At 41.6% G+C, this 15,375-nt stretch overlaps 1 protein-coding gene across 6 annotated transcripts in view; it reads right to left on the bottom strand.

Moving 5' to 3' along the window:
- The window catches only part of ZNF608 (zinc finger protein 608), a 106,898-nt gene that overhangs the window by 51,647 nt on the left and 39,876 nt on the right, over positions 1-15,375 (bottom strand). For all 6 annotated transcript variants that reach the window (XM_049707167.1, XM_033423713.2, XM_049707170.1 and 3 more), the window contains one exon: positions 10,078-10,333. In XM_049707167.1, coding sequence (XP_049563124.1) covers positions 10,078-10,333 — 256 coding nt within the window. The remainder of the gene's footprint in view (positions 1-10,077; positions 10,334-15,375) is intronic.

Genomic DNA, 15,375 nt, shown 5'->3' with positions numbered 1-15,375 from the left:
ACAGTCACTTTATTTAGACTGTCTGGACCCCAGTTTCTCTAGAAGAATAATAGGGCTAATTACAGGAGTTTTCCACATAAATGAGATGCTAATTACATGGTGTTGGCAGAGCAATGTAAAGTTCCCGGGGCAAAACTGTTTAATTGTTCAGGCCTGCCAAATGCGTCATGTGCCATGTAAAGGAAACAGCCATACTTCTAACACCCGAGGACTGCAATACTATGAAAGTGTCTCAAATACATACTTGAGTCAGAAGGCATCATTAGGAAATGAATATATATGGGTGTGGTGAGTACATGATTGCTCGGTTTACTATTCAGTTAAAAGCGATTATCAAGTGAGCAGTAAGGGTCTTGCCTACCTCATATCACTTTTTATCCACCCCCCTCTTGGGTCTCCGGGCCGCTCCAGCAGACTTTGCTGGTTACTCTGTAATCGTGCCCATGAGCCTAATTCCCCCAACTTCACTGAGAACAGTTTTTTTGCAATTTATGTTATTCCTTCTCCCTACACCTTAGTTTGCTTTTTGCCTGGGAAATATTAACCAAACTTCTCTGAAAACAGAAGGCCTGGGTCCATATGGGAATGCTCTGGTAGGTATTACTTTTCAAAACTACCTGGATAGTTCTTCCTCCTGCTGTGTCTATACACAGAGGCTGCCAAGACAAGGGGCTATGAGAGGAAATGGAATGCTGGGGGCAGGGCAGGGCTGGGGTGCGCCCCAGAAAAATCCGAAAACCGCTGGCGTATGGCAAGTGACAAACTACACGTTATCAACAAATCATGCGGCGCGAAGGTTTTCCTATAAAGATCCTGTCCTTCGCCTGTCCTTATTCTGAAGGAGAAGAACCCAAAAGAAAGATGCTTGCAGAGACAGAAACACAAGTGACTTACATTCCTCCCAATTCAGAATGCATGCTTGACAGGCTAATTTTCTCCCCTGGGTGTTTGAATTCCTCAGATCTAAAAGTCTCTTTAACTTCTTTCACTGGGGGGAAAAAAAGCTGTAACGTCATTCTAGACACAAGCAGGAATGAAATCTGAAGCTCCCTCCATCCAGAGCAAAGGCCTCCACCAGGCAAAGCCCCGGCGGCACGCTCTCTTGGGAACGTCACTTCACGTGCACACCTGCCTTCTCAGGCTGGACCACTCTGATATTTACTACAAGGGGAAAGTCCCATTCCCATTCTGTCTAGGACAGAACCCTGGATATGGGCACTGCAAGCTATGCATTTGACTTACAACCTCATGCCTTTTGTCATCAAAATGTCACTGAGGCCACAGCTGGGAAAGGTAACGGAGGAGGGCACTCCACCGGGCAGTGTGAACCGGTTCAGCATTTTGGGAAAGCGGTTAAGCGGTTAATGTCTTCCAGTGCATTAAAAACGCCTGTGTCCTGGGTTCAGCAATTTTGCTTCTTGAAAACTGATGCTAGCGTAATAATCGCAAGTCCATAAAACAATACAAAAACTTCATGCACAAGGACGCAGTGCCGACAGCTATCTAAGGAGTTGAAGGCAAAGTAAAAAGCTGCCATGAGAGGAATTTAAATTTTTTTGCGTCCATTTTATGTAATTTTATATCAATGTAATATGTGTCTTAGAAAGTATTTTAATAACATCAGAAATGCTTATCTTTTAATGTTAAGATTAAAAGGAGAGAAAGGAATATTCAAAAGTATACTACTGAATGATGTCCATTACATTTTTTTAAATAGATATTTAAAAAGTTAAGAAAGAAATCAAATTGAAGTACTTGCCTGAATAGTGAGATCATAGATTTTTTTCTTTCTTTCCCCCAAATGTCTTAAAATGGCCATGTATTTCTTTTATAATCAAAAAATTAAAACCAGACTGAGGATGTAAATGATTGAAGGGAAGAAGCACGCCAAATATTTTGTTTCTCCTTTTTTGTGGAAATAAGTCTAATAACAGCAAGGTTGGAAGTTGAAATACAATAAAAACATTGTCAGATTTTATAATGGCTTTAAAAAAAAAAATCAGTGACAAAGTAGATTTCTGGAACTCTGTTTTCCAGATTGTGTAGGCCAAACTTAATTTAAAAGTAGCATATTCCTGAGTAGAAAGCGACACTATTCAAACTTAAACAGGTATCAAGACCATATCCCTTTGTTTTGCGAATTTACTCAACATTCAACAAATATGTATGGCATACGTACTCTGTGCCAGGCGCCGGGGATCCAACAGTGAACAAAACAGATGGGATTTGTGCACTAAGGAAGCTTACAGCATAGTGGGGCTGAAAGGGATGGTTTGTACACAGCAACCCAGCTGAAGCTGATTCAATGACTCCTGCCAAAATCAGACGCTAGACCTATAAAGAACTTCCTAGCATTCCACACTTAAAAATAAAAACTCCAGCAATTACATCACTTTTTACTCCCTCTCTCCAAAGAGCACTTTGAGAGATATACAGGGTCTTTCGAGCAGTGACAGAAATCCAGAACACCCAGGAGGAGGTGTGAAGAGCAAGGGCTCTAGAAGTCCAACCACCATAGATTCAAATTCCCTCACCAGGTGTGCTGCCTTGCACAGGTGAATCCCTTTCTAAGTCTCCTCTTTTAAAACATGATAACACAACATTGTAAATCAACGATACTCCAATAAAAATTTTTTTAAAAAAATAAAATATAATAAGAGTGAGCTCACTTTGGATTTTGTCCTGAGGACTCAAGGAAATTACCCGGCAAGCACGCCCAGCACAGTGCCTGGCACAGAGTAAGTGCTCAACAAGCTTTTCCCTTATCCATAAAACACGCATATTTACACATAAAAACAACAAAGAATCAGGAAAGGACAAAGATGTAAAAGTCTACAAAATGGGGAACTGGGGTAAGTGGTAGTGACTGCTAATGAATACAGGGCTTCTTTGAGTGTAAAGAAAATGTTCTAGAATTGTAGTGATGGTTACACAACTCTGAATACACTAAAAAGCCATCAAGTTTTACACTTTAAACAGATGGATTGTATGTTATGTAAATTATAGCTCAAGAAACTGCTATAAAAAATTGTATTTAAAAAAGTCAATGGAGGGCTTCCCTGGTGGCGCAGTGGTTGAGAGTCCGCCTGCCGATGCAGGGGACACGGGTTCGTGCCCTGGTCCGGGAAGATCCCACATGCCGCAGAGCGGCTAGGCCCATAAGCCATGGCCGCTGAGCCAGCATGTCCGGAGCCTGTGCTCCGCAACGAGAGAGGCCACGACAGTGAGAGGCCCACATAACGCAAAAAAAAAAAAAAAAAGTCAATGGAATTTTTTTTTAAATTTTTTTGCGGTACGCGGGCCTCTCACTGTTGTGGCCTCTCCCGTTGCGGAGCACAGGCTCCGGACGAGCAGGCTCAGCGGCCATGGCTCGTGGGCCCAGCCACTCCGCGGCATGTGGGATCTTCCCGGACCGGGGCACGAACCCGTGGTCCCCTGCATCGGCAGGCGGACTCTCAACCACTGCGCCACCAGGGAAGCCCCAATGGAATATTTTAAGTCATATTTTAATCCAGATGGGCCAACAGCTATTCTTTGCAACCCATGAGACTGTGTGAATTTTGTAATTAGAAAATAGTATCTTCAGTTCTGAGTCACTATAATATTAAGACTCAGATTTTTTTACCAACTCCTTTACAGGGAAAAGATAAACAAGCACACAGGACAATACCACACAGCCACAAATCTTATAAGACAACTTCTTAAATCTTTCACTATATATACCTTAGTTCGAAGAAAAGTTTAGTTTAAAATGTTTTACATTCTGTATTCACATACAGGACTATATTTAGCTGCAGTATCAACCAACCAAAAGGTGAAACAAAATGCCTTTAATACAGTGAGTTTGAAACTTACCACTTCATTACTTAACACCTAATGTCACCACCAAAATACATATACAAATAACACAAAAGAACAAATGTTTGATCCAAAAACATTAAGCTGAATCCTACCTGATAGCAGGTTATTTTTCACAATAACAAGAGGTGAAGTGACTGTCTGTGTTATGGCTTTCCAGCAACGCACAATCACTCATCATATCCAGATTTTGGCCATGTTACGTCATCAGAAAAGCATAAAACAGGTCCAAGAAACCATAAAGCAAAACTCAGGAAAATGGCCCAGACAATGCTTCCCTCCTCCCTTCCTGTCTCCTTCAGTCAACACATCTTTATTGAGCGTCTACTATGTGAAGACCTCGCCTCCATTTTTACCTTCTGTATTTTTCTATGCAGCTGCTAACATTAGTTTCAGTACTCTTTAAAAAAAAAATTGTGATACGAGCTTTGTAGTTGTTTATAATATACATCATCAAACTAATTTTAGTTTATTAAAAAAATTTTCACCGTTGTACACAGAATAATCAGAGGTAATTAAGCTGGCATACGGTCCAGCAAACATGTGGATCTGATTTTCTATATGGGCTGCGTTTTGCAGGTGAAAATGAGTAGCACTTGTACACTGTGGAAGGGGCATCCTTTGAGCTGCTCTTCCACCAATGGTGATGAATTTCAAGAAACAATCCATACTTTCATCAGCAACCACCACTGCAAGATGGCCCGGGAAGGTGACGGGGGAGCAAGCGCGCCCAGCACGATACACAGAGTGGAAGTAACTAGTAGTTCTTTCAGCCCCTCAAAACCTCTGTGGAGTTTATGCTGAGGATCAAGGCTGGACCCTTTTTCTCATTAGCTCAGTGATTAAACAACTATGTTCACCTGGCAAACTCACATCCTAGGGGCTGGTTTATCTCCACTGAGCACAGTACTGATAGGGAGCCTGCCCACCAGCCATCTTAAAGTTCCCCATCACTGCACAGTTGTAATCATCACTGGTATGGCAGGTAATGAAATGCAGAAGTGAAAGTGGGCATCTTATTCCCCTTATGAGTCAAAGCTGAACTTATAAGATCACTGGGAACTGTCTCAACAAACAGCAGTGTTTCAATCATTAAAGTACTGCACCAACTCCATGCTCAGTTACTAAAAATACAAAGTAAGCTTGGATTAATACTTAATCTCTTGAATCAAGATTTAAAAAGAACGTTCTCTTTTCAAAAAGATTGGTAAGTAAGTACTGCAGAATAGGAATAACAATACCAAATATTAGATCGGTCGTCAATTATGTAGGATCATTTGCTTTTTAATGAATTAGCTTGAAACCCCCTCTACTGCACAGTTAAACACTATCCTCTTTATGACTTTGGAGATGCAGAAAAATCAGAAGAATTTAAGAACATCTCTGATGGTTTAAAAATCATTTACTTCTCTAATCCAAACATGAATTCTCAAGATCACTTTTCTTTCCTCAGAAAACACACAGAACATCAGGTGAAGGATCTGACATAAACAAGCATTCTTCCTCTCACGCTAGGTGTTTTCTCATAAGTCATCATTTGCACTCCCATCGACCCCTCTGAAAACTCTCAATGTTTTCTGAGTACAATCTTTTATTTGCTACTTTTATCAACTTTCCTTAATACTCTGGGTTTCTGAACTATTTCAAAAATAACTCAGCAGACCACACAGAGACGAAGTTACAGTGTCTGGCTCACTGGAGAAACAAACTAAGGTCCACCCCACCGTACTAATAAATTAGGACGAGCGGTACACCAGTCAGTTGTGCATTAAGCCCCTCAAAACCTATGTGGAATTCATGGTCAGGATCAAAGCTGAACCCTCTTTCTCATTAGCACAGTCACTAAACAGCTATGCTCACCTGTCACACCACTGCATCTTGACAGACATTATCTACCCTGTAAGGTAAACATGGCAGGTGTCTCTGCCCATGTCATACCTGAGAAAATGAGACAATAATACATGTGACTTCCTTAAAGGGAAAAAGTTGAGCAGCTTGCAAAGGGCCAGGACATTCCCTCTTTCCCCTGAGACAATGGTTCTCATCCTTGCTTACACATTAGAAGCCCCTGGGGACATATGAAAAAACACCAATGGCAGGTCACCAAACCAGACCAAGATGCCAGCCCAGACCATGGAGATACCTGGGAATGGTGCCTGGGCATCCGCATGGTTTAAAAGCTCTCCAGGTGATTCACAGGCACAAAGTGGAGAACCAGTCATCTCTAACCTACAGATGTTTAAAAGGACATCACTATCACTGGCAAACACCGATTTTCTTTCTCTCACTTCCTTTTCTTCGGTGGCTTTGCCTAAGGACAGAATGGCAGAGCTGTGGTAAACAACAGTCATAACAATGAATAATGGACCCAACCAAAACAAGTATGTTCTCGGGGTGGGCAAAAAACAACAACAAAAAAAAAACCAGTAAGAAATAGGATTCAAGAATCAAAAGGAAAACACATTCTCGAAAGCTAAAAAGCCAAGTTCAACACATAGGTATTCACATACATCGCTGTATACACCATGTTTTCTTTCTGTTTTTCCCTCCCCAAAAGAGCAAATTTTCAAACAAATAACTATACACTGGCATGTGTGTCCCAAATGTCAGGAATGAAATGCTAAGGAAATTCCTTCTAACATCTGCAAGTAATTTTGTACAATACGTCATTGCTCCTATGCATTCACCTTAAAGAAGAAAGATCAGAGTAGAATAACTATATATCCAAATGCAGTAATAGTTTTGCTCTACTATTAAGCATGATCTGAAACCCACTAATTATTTCCAGAGGGAACTTCTCTCCTAACACTTTATTCCGAAGCGTAGTTTGGTTCTTAGGCAACCAGGACTTCATGGGCTGGCAGTAATACAAGTGGGAAAGTGTCATTAAAAGAACACTCCTCAGATGAGGAATTCCAAGCATAAGAAACAATTAGGTACCTAGTGGGGATTTCGTATTCCAGTTCTGCTGTTCCTACCACCTTCCAACGAAATCACAAGTACACTCAATATTCCCCCAAAGACTGCAGATAGGAGCTTTTAAGACTTCTAGGATCTTAAGACACACACACACACACACACACACACACACACACACACACGCTTCACATATGCGTGAATGCACATAAATTGGGTCTGTGAAAAACACTACCAGTTATACAATATCTTCAAAACGAAAATACCAAGGAAGAGATTTTATTCAACTCAATCTATAGGACGTTAGTCAAAGGCAACTGACAGTTTTACAAATGCTCTCTTAGGGAAAACTTATACTAGGAACAGCCACAGCTTATTTTCCCTTCACTTCCCCCCAAATCCATCTTTTTTTAGCTCTGCCAAATAAGTGGCTCCAAATGTGTTTGTTCTGTTTCTCTCTTTGTTTTTCCCGAAAGGGAAAAATTAATGGTCAAGTGGGTTTAATTTTTAAATCGGTACAAGAGCTTTAAACACACTGTACCGAAAAAAAAATGCAAACGGAATGCTCTTGAAAATGGTTACACATTAAACACACATCTAATGACCCAGGCCTCTACTAAGGCGAGTTCTTAAATTCTACGGAGGTCAGAAGTTTAGTTTATTCAGCAAGAATAACTCTATTAACAGCTCCGTCTCCTACTTGTCACCACAGTAAATATCCACACACTCCAAATCCTAGAAAATGTGAGGCAATTCAAAGGAGGCCGGAGCTGCTGAGGGCTCCACTGCTGTGCCTCAAAAGCTTCCACAGCAACTGGTCTGCCGTAGGAATCAAGGGAAGCCACCCACAGGGATGCGTGGATCACAGTGGATCAGAGCAGTTACATCAGACTTAGGAGACGGATTTTCAGAGAACAGGAAGAAAATGGGGAGGGCTTATGTACATCACTCCTAAATAATAATGACGATGAAAGCTCTTTAAGCACATGCCCAGAGTATCAGAATTACTGACCAACTCATGTACTGCTATAGTTTTTAAACACAGATTTTTTTCCCCCCTAAATAGTCTCATCTTTTATTAGAGGCCAAGGTTAAAAGGCAAAACCCAGCAGACTCCTAAGCACAGTGAAAAATAACCCAAGCCTTATAGTTGTTCCAGAGCGACAAGCTTTCTGGATTTTTAATTTTTAATTTAATTTTACAACATCTACCATGCAGGAAGGTCACACCGCGGGAACCTGTCCTATCACACGCTGGAATAAATAAAATCAAGACAAGCCTTATACAGATGGGCACCAAGTCATAGCTAGGAAAGGGAAGACAGTGTTCCACCCTAAGGAATCAATTATCCAAGTTACAAGAAAATCTGATTTTTAAGTTGATGGGAATGAACCCTTACTCTTTCCAAATCTTTTTGTTCCTGAAAGTCACCTCTACTAATTAACCTTATTAATGTCTTGATGCCTTTTCTATACTTTTCTCTCCAAGATGCCAGTCTGAAGCTCTTATCCACCACTTCTGCTCTAGGGAAAATCTAAGGGAAGATGCACTGTGCACAACCCACGGGCAATGAGGGAGAAGCCGTCTCCCCGCATGGACCCCTTGCACTGAACAGGGGCCAAACAGGCAAGCAAGACAGGAGAGGTTTAATTCCCGCTCCTCTGACATCAATTCCTCCCACTGTGGTTGCGTAGTTCTGTTTTAAATGGCTTTCCAGTTAAAAGTACAAAGAGGGAGGAGCCCCAAAACCCCCCAAATTTCTAAAACCAAGAGTAAATTTTAACTGTTGCTCAGTTCTATTTAAGCAAATAAGAGAGCTCCCCGTATCTACCGCTTTCATTCCCTTTCTCTGGTCTCTTCTTACATAATTCAATCTTGCTATTTCCTTAATGATGCTATCCACAAAAATTTTAAATCTAATTACCAAATCCATCCTACAAGAAGAGTACATTCAATGTAATATGTAGAATTCAAATATTTTCCCCTTAAGTTTTTTTTTCCTATCTTGAAACAGCTTGGGCTGTTTTCTGGCTTCTGACCACTATGCTTACACCTGTCACCTGATTTTCAGTCTTCATTTTTATTCTCATTCCCTAGTTTGTCACTGTTCTTAACTATTTTCTCCCAACTATTTCTTCCCCAACAATTACCCCCAATATATTCTCCTTTCCCATCAACTCAGCCTCTTTAGCATATATTTTACGTCCTCTCCTTTGAGTTTCAGCCCTCAATTTTTCCCCTTGATACAGAGGAACCTAAACGATGATTTTGTGTCTCAGATGCTTATTACCCTTATCCTTGCTCTGAACTCCTGTCCCGAAAGACCATGATATTGACAACAGTCATCTCCTTATCCTTGACCAATCCAGCTCAGAGGAAAAAATGTTTCCCCTGTGTTTTTTATTTTCCTTTGGTCCCCTGGTGTACCCTGGGGCATGCTTCTTTCTTATGTGCTCTCCTCTACTCACTCCCCCGTGGAGCAATGCAGCTCTCTCCTTGATATTCAGTTTGTAATTATCTGTTGGCCTCTGTCAAGGACACGGGCCATCTGAAACACGCTCTACTTGATGATCATATGAGATGTGAGATGTGGCCAACCACGGTCTGGATCCACTGTCAGTACGACATACACCTGATGTGTATTTCCAATAGCAATGAGACATTCACCCTGATCCATTTCTCTTGCACCTTGGGTTCTCTTGTGACTAATGAATAGCACTTGCCAGAGGGCTTGCTGGGTTAAGGGCTGGGAAGATGCTATGTTTCCAGCCACAGAAAAGAACTGACTGGCTCAAATGGGGCTTAAGTCTTTGACCTTGGCTTCATTAGCTCTCAGCACAACCAGCCACAGTCACATGACAGCAAGGGCCCCTGCTAAATGCAGGAACCCTGTGTCGATTCAGAAGGGAAAATATAAGCCTCAACAACACGACGACACCCACACGGAGACAGATCTGTTAGCAAACCAAGAAGGAAATGAACTTGAGATCTATGTCCCATTCTGATTTCCATGACACCTCCTAGGAGAAAGGGTAACCTTCACCCTGCTTCTCACAGGCCTTCCAAGTTAGTGCTTAAAGCGGAAAACCACTTTGAGGGACACCATATTGCTCGTGAATGTAAGAGCAGCCATGAACAAAGAGAGAAACATAGCTCTGATTTCAACAAAAAATCGAGAGAGCATAGAAACCACTTTTCTGTCCTCTCTGAACACCACACAGCAAATTCCCCTTACAGGTGGGACACACATACATCATGAGGAAGAGGGCATGGGAAAATAGATGAAAAATAAATTGTATTTACCTTCTTCTGTTTCATGCCACACGATCCCTTCCAAATTCACACTGGTCCCGGGTTCACAGGGCCCAAGACACTCTGGCTCTGTCACTACTCCAACTTCACACGTATTGACACCCACGGAACGAGTCCGAACCAAAAGCTGTTCAACCGGTGCTGCAATATTGGATGAAGATGGGGAAAAGTAGGAGGGCAGAATCTGAGGCGTGAGACTGCTGGAAATCGGCGGCGGTGGTGCTGGCACTGTAAACAGGGGGTCAACCTGAAAGACAGACAGGCTTACTGCAGTGGTGCTGCATGCTCGGAGCTCTTTTCAATGCAATCTGTTTACATCACTTCCAGAATACATCACCATTCCAAATTCCATTTGCAATTATAATACGCTTTGAGTGTTTTAATGGTGCCAAAATACAGAGCAGAATAGAAATAAGCATTTTCGTTTTTCATGACACAAGGTAAACACTGGAGCTCTAGCTTCCTGTGCTATAGACAGGCCTTCAAGGTCCTTCTAAATTCACCAATTAACAACCCTCGGCCTCCACAGATGTGAATGAAATATGCTTTGCCAAAGGAAGACTATTTCCCACTTGTCGTGAAATCGTATCTTCAACACTGCAGTATTTTCCAAAGGAGAAACTCTAATAAATACCCGTATAGGCATCACTGGCCATTCAAGTACAGGAGATGGACTAAAATTGTTTGCAAAGTATTTTATAAACCATAATGAATTAAATCACTACTAAAGTAGATTAACTACTCTGCCAAATATATAAAATACATAAATTTGATTACACACACTGAAACACAGAAACTGGATATTATTAGCATGTATTAAGCATCAACTTTTAACTAAGTGTTCTACTGCAAAGTTTGGCAGAATTCATATAAATGGAGAAATAAATACGTGTGCTCAACAGAATCTGAGTTTCTCCAATGCACAAATCTTTTAGTGGTTCAACAAAGATTCCTGATGAGTTTGGACCAAGACTCAGCAGCCCTCTCTATGTCTGAAAAGAGACAGCCAAAACAAGATCTTGTGGTACAATAACTCCTTTGCACCCCGATCCTGAGGAGAGCAAGCAAAGGGGTCCTTCACCACAAAAAGTTTAGGAGTCAGGCCATAATGAAACCAAAGACTATGCATGTACTAAGTAGGTAGACGGTCAACAGACTCATTCATTCCTTCCGCTCATTTTAACCATTGTTGTGACTGCTACGGAATAGCTTTGGCCCTGCTGACAGGTTATCAAATGAGAAAGAGCCAAACACACAGCACGTCTGCGCCAGGATTCCACATCACCTATGTCCTCAGGCTGCACAGAGACACCACCTACACACAAGAGATGATACCGTATGTGTTTTATCAGTTGGGCTAACAAATTAGATGTGTAAAAAGGACACAGAGAAGGTTGTTCTGGTAAAATGCCATCTTAGTCTGTTTATATATTCTCAGTAAACGTTTGCAAGAAATCAACATTTGGCTACAGACATAATATTATATAGTCTTTGTTCGTCAAAAAAAAAAAAACCCACACACACACAGAGTGTATTTCAAGAGAAGTCATATGAGGAAGTGTGCTCCTAGATAAACAGCTGAAGCAGTCATCTGTGTGGGCTCCTTGTTCATATGACTGTAGGAACTATTTCTACAGTTTGCATTTCACTAAAATGATACAGCAACGTTCACATGCCCGAGTGATCCAAGATGCAATAGAACAGCCCTTCATCCAACTGCACACTAAAGAAACTTAATTTCCTGCTCTCAAAGCTGCCATAAAACTCCTTTTGCCCCATGCTTTTTATTGTTCTTCCTTCTTGATCACAGAGCCCAAGAAAGGAAAGCATTTAACAGCCCCAAACCCCAGATCTGGTGATTTATGCTTTTGTGTAAATGCAGTTTAACATGGATCAAAGTTCACACTGATAGTTCCTATTTTAAAACTGAGCTGACAAATGAAGAAAGGGGTTCTGAGGAAGAAAATTTAAGGAGGACAGGGGAAGCCAATGCAATCTTGTAGTCTTTATTACAACTAAAAGATTACGTGAGATTGAAATCACTTTCTAGAATTTAAAAAAGAAAAAAAAGAAGACCAAGGAAAATTATAAACCACTACACTGCACATTTTTTTTGCGCATGATTCCCAACAACCTCTTAATCCGTATAGTTAGTTGTCAACTGTAATTTGGTGCTACACATGTAAACTGAAAAGACAAAATGGAACAATATTCTCAAGATATCCTTTATATCCTTGATCGACAGCGTACATTAATTCCAAGAGAACAAATATAGCTTCAGTTAGATACACAAGAAAATGGAATAAAATAAATGAGGTGAGGAGTCTCGGTATCAACTCTCTAATTTTGAATTTCAGGACACCCTGGGGCGACACGTGCAACAGAAGTTATAGGGACAGGGTGTGCTGACACCGGGACTTTGGCCCCACCTCCCACATTAATTAAGCTTGTGACTTGGGAGAGTCATTTAACCTCACCAAGGCCCATGTTCCTCAACTGGAAAATGTATTCTTTGGCCTTCTAATAGTGATGACGAATCCTCTCACAACAGAATTTCTAGACCAAAGCCCTATTTCAGTATAACTCTGCTTATGAATATATTTGTATAGAGATACACTCACATACTTATTTGGGATATTTATGTAATTTCAAAGATGAAGTTTCTAAAGAATCTAGAAGCTTGATGGGAGAGGCCATGGTATCCTGGGCCTACCAGCAAGTTAACTGTACTTATTTCCATTAACACAATTCAAATGCAATGAAAACCGTTCAGCTGATGACATCTAAAGAAGGGACCTTGGAGCCCTGTGCATGCTTGTTTTAAAATGAGAAAAGTAAGATTCAGAGAAGTTTCACTGTAAATATGAACTTAACCATAAACAGCCCCCCAATGTGGTAATAGTCTAAAACTCTTAAACTTGGTAGGAGAACTCAATAGGTAATATAGTTTTAAAGGTTCAACTCTTTGACTTGCACAAGTGAATTTCTCTTAGTTTTTCCACTGTACTCACTTCCTCCATGTAGCTCAAAACTCCCATTCCCACAGGTACCCATCATCATCATCATCAGTGAGAATAGAAAAGGGAACTTTTCTCCCTTGAGATTTCAGGATTTAGAGTGGAGAACAAAGACCTCCCACGTGGTCTACTGGGGGTCCCTCTTCCCCAGTGCTCACCAACTGGAAAAGGGGTGGGGAATGATAGCTACTCCCAGAGGCAGGTTTTATTTGGCAGGTATGCTACTTTTAAAAACCTTTTCATTTGTTGACCAACACAAAAAATTAGGGAAAAGTCTGAATTTCCACTATCTCGTAACATAATAATTGGCTCACATGCTATGCTGGGCCCACCTTCCTCGTGGCATCAGCTGACAGGCCTGAGCTTCCCTCAGCCTGCAGTGACCTACCCAGGCACAAGCAGTGAGTTGGCGTTTCCAGCTTTTCCGAGACGACCACAGAACGTTGGCGGTAGAATGTCATCTAACCCAACTTACTCATTGTAGACAAAACCATGGCCCATATCTGTTAGTGTGTGCAAGGGCAATTAAGCATCTCTAGGGGCAGCCCAGGTGAGCACAAAAGAGCCGCATCCTCCAAGCAGGACCTTCACAGAACGGGTTCAACGTACACTAACACTAGAGACAAAAGAGAGGTGAAAGGGAAATAATTCAGAGTGTGGCCATTTCTTCCTACCAGCTAACACCCCCAGTGGGAGAAGTTCCCCTCAAAAAGGTTTTGGTTCTCTTGTGTATCTCATGGTAGCTAATACACAGTCACGTGACACCATACGTCACGCAGGATTTTGAAAGATCTTCAACAGTTACTGTTGCCTTATACAAAAGGTCAACTCCACTGCACCCTGATTTCTCAGTCACTCACTGATCATACACTGAAACGTAATTTCTTCACCCGATGAGGCTCCTTAAGACAGAGAGCAGCAACAGTTCCCATGAGGGAGTCCGGGGAGGAAGCAACATACACTTGGACTTGGGCAGTGATAAACCTCGGGTTGTGCTGGATTCAAATCCTGACCTTGGTGGTACTTGCTTGCACGGGACCCTGAGCAAATGACCTGGCTACTCTAAGGCTCAGTGTCTGGACCTAAGAAATGGGAATAAGAGTAACAATAACCTGCACAGCGTCGTGGTGAAGACGGCAATGAGATGATTCATGCCCAGTGCTTAGCTCAGTAAACAATGACTTTGAAAAAGAAAAAAGAAAGTCCCTGGTCTGATATTACAGTTCTCTAACCCTGCATCCACTTTTACAAAGCTCCTTTTTATATCCTACTATGTTTAACATAAATCTATAATCCTCTCCAAATGCATGGTTAAGGGCGGTTAAAGTGTGTTAAAAGTATAAGAAAAAGGGCTTAACCCTGAGAAGCTCAGCCTGAGGAAATACTGCTCCTTTCATGCACTGGCATCTGGCAGCCGTCCACCGGCTTAATCCAACCCCCCTTTATAGCAGGCCCTGATGAGTCCTGCACTTCTAGAAAGTCTCCTTCTACTCGTCTGTAGCTGTACCTCTTTTTTTGTGCACTGCTCTCCCCAAAGTCTCCTTTTATTCACCTCAACTCGATCACATGTCCACCCAATAAATAATTACTAACACACCTGCTGTGTGTCAGGCGCCGCTAGCAAAACAAGAGTGGGCAAGACTGTAGCAGTAATCAACATACAAATCCAGCAAAATTACAAGTGTCGCTGCAGAACCTCATCCAAGGGGCTGTCCATGGTGGCCTGAGCACAAAAAACAGCATGTAGAAGACAGTGCGGGGCAGGGATCAGTCTCTGGATACGGAATCCATCTCAACCTTTAAGAACCCTTGGCAAGGTGCTTGATCTGTCTGGGACTCAGTGGCTTCATCTGTAAGATGTAAATAACACTTGGCTGCTAAGGTGACTACTACCTGAGATCATTCCAACAACATTAGCCCAGGGCCCAGTACGGAACAGCCCTCAATAAATAAAAGCTATTGCCATGGTCAATATGATGATTATTATTACAAATATACTTGAGACCTGAACTGAAAAGAAAACAATAGGTGGTTTGGCCCTTTAAAGCCAAATGCTAGGATTTGCTACGTTCAAAGGCAATTCAAGAGAGGCAGTTATAACTACCTTTCTGGAGGGAAGTACCCTAAAATAGTAATCATCAGATATTCCATTTAAACATTGGTGGGGAATTATTAGTCAAATAATACCAATAAATGGAATAAAAGAGCAGAAGAGAGAACTGGCCGGTTTTAGCGATCGTTCCTTTGTCAGAGCTCTTTTCTGTTATCTTGA

Source organism: Orcinus orca, chromosome 3 (assembly GCF_937001465.1).
Source record: "Orcinus orca chromosome 3, mOrcOrc1.1, whole genome shotgun sequence".
Taxonomy (NCBI): domain Eukaryota; kingdom Metazoa; phylum Chordata; class Mammalia; order Artiodactyla; family Delphinidae; genus Orcinus; species Orcinus orca.
Note: the sequence above shows the minus strand (reverse complement) of the source record. Positions and strands in the feature narration are given on the sequence as shown.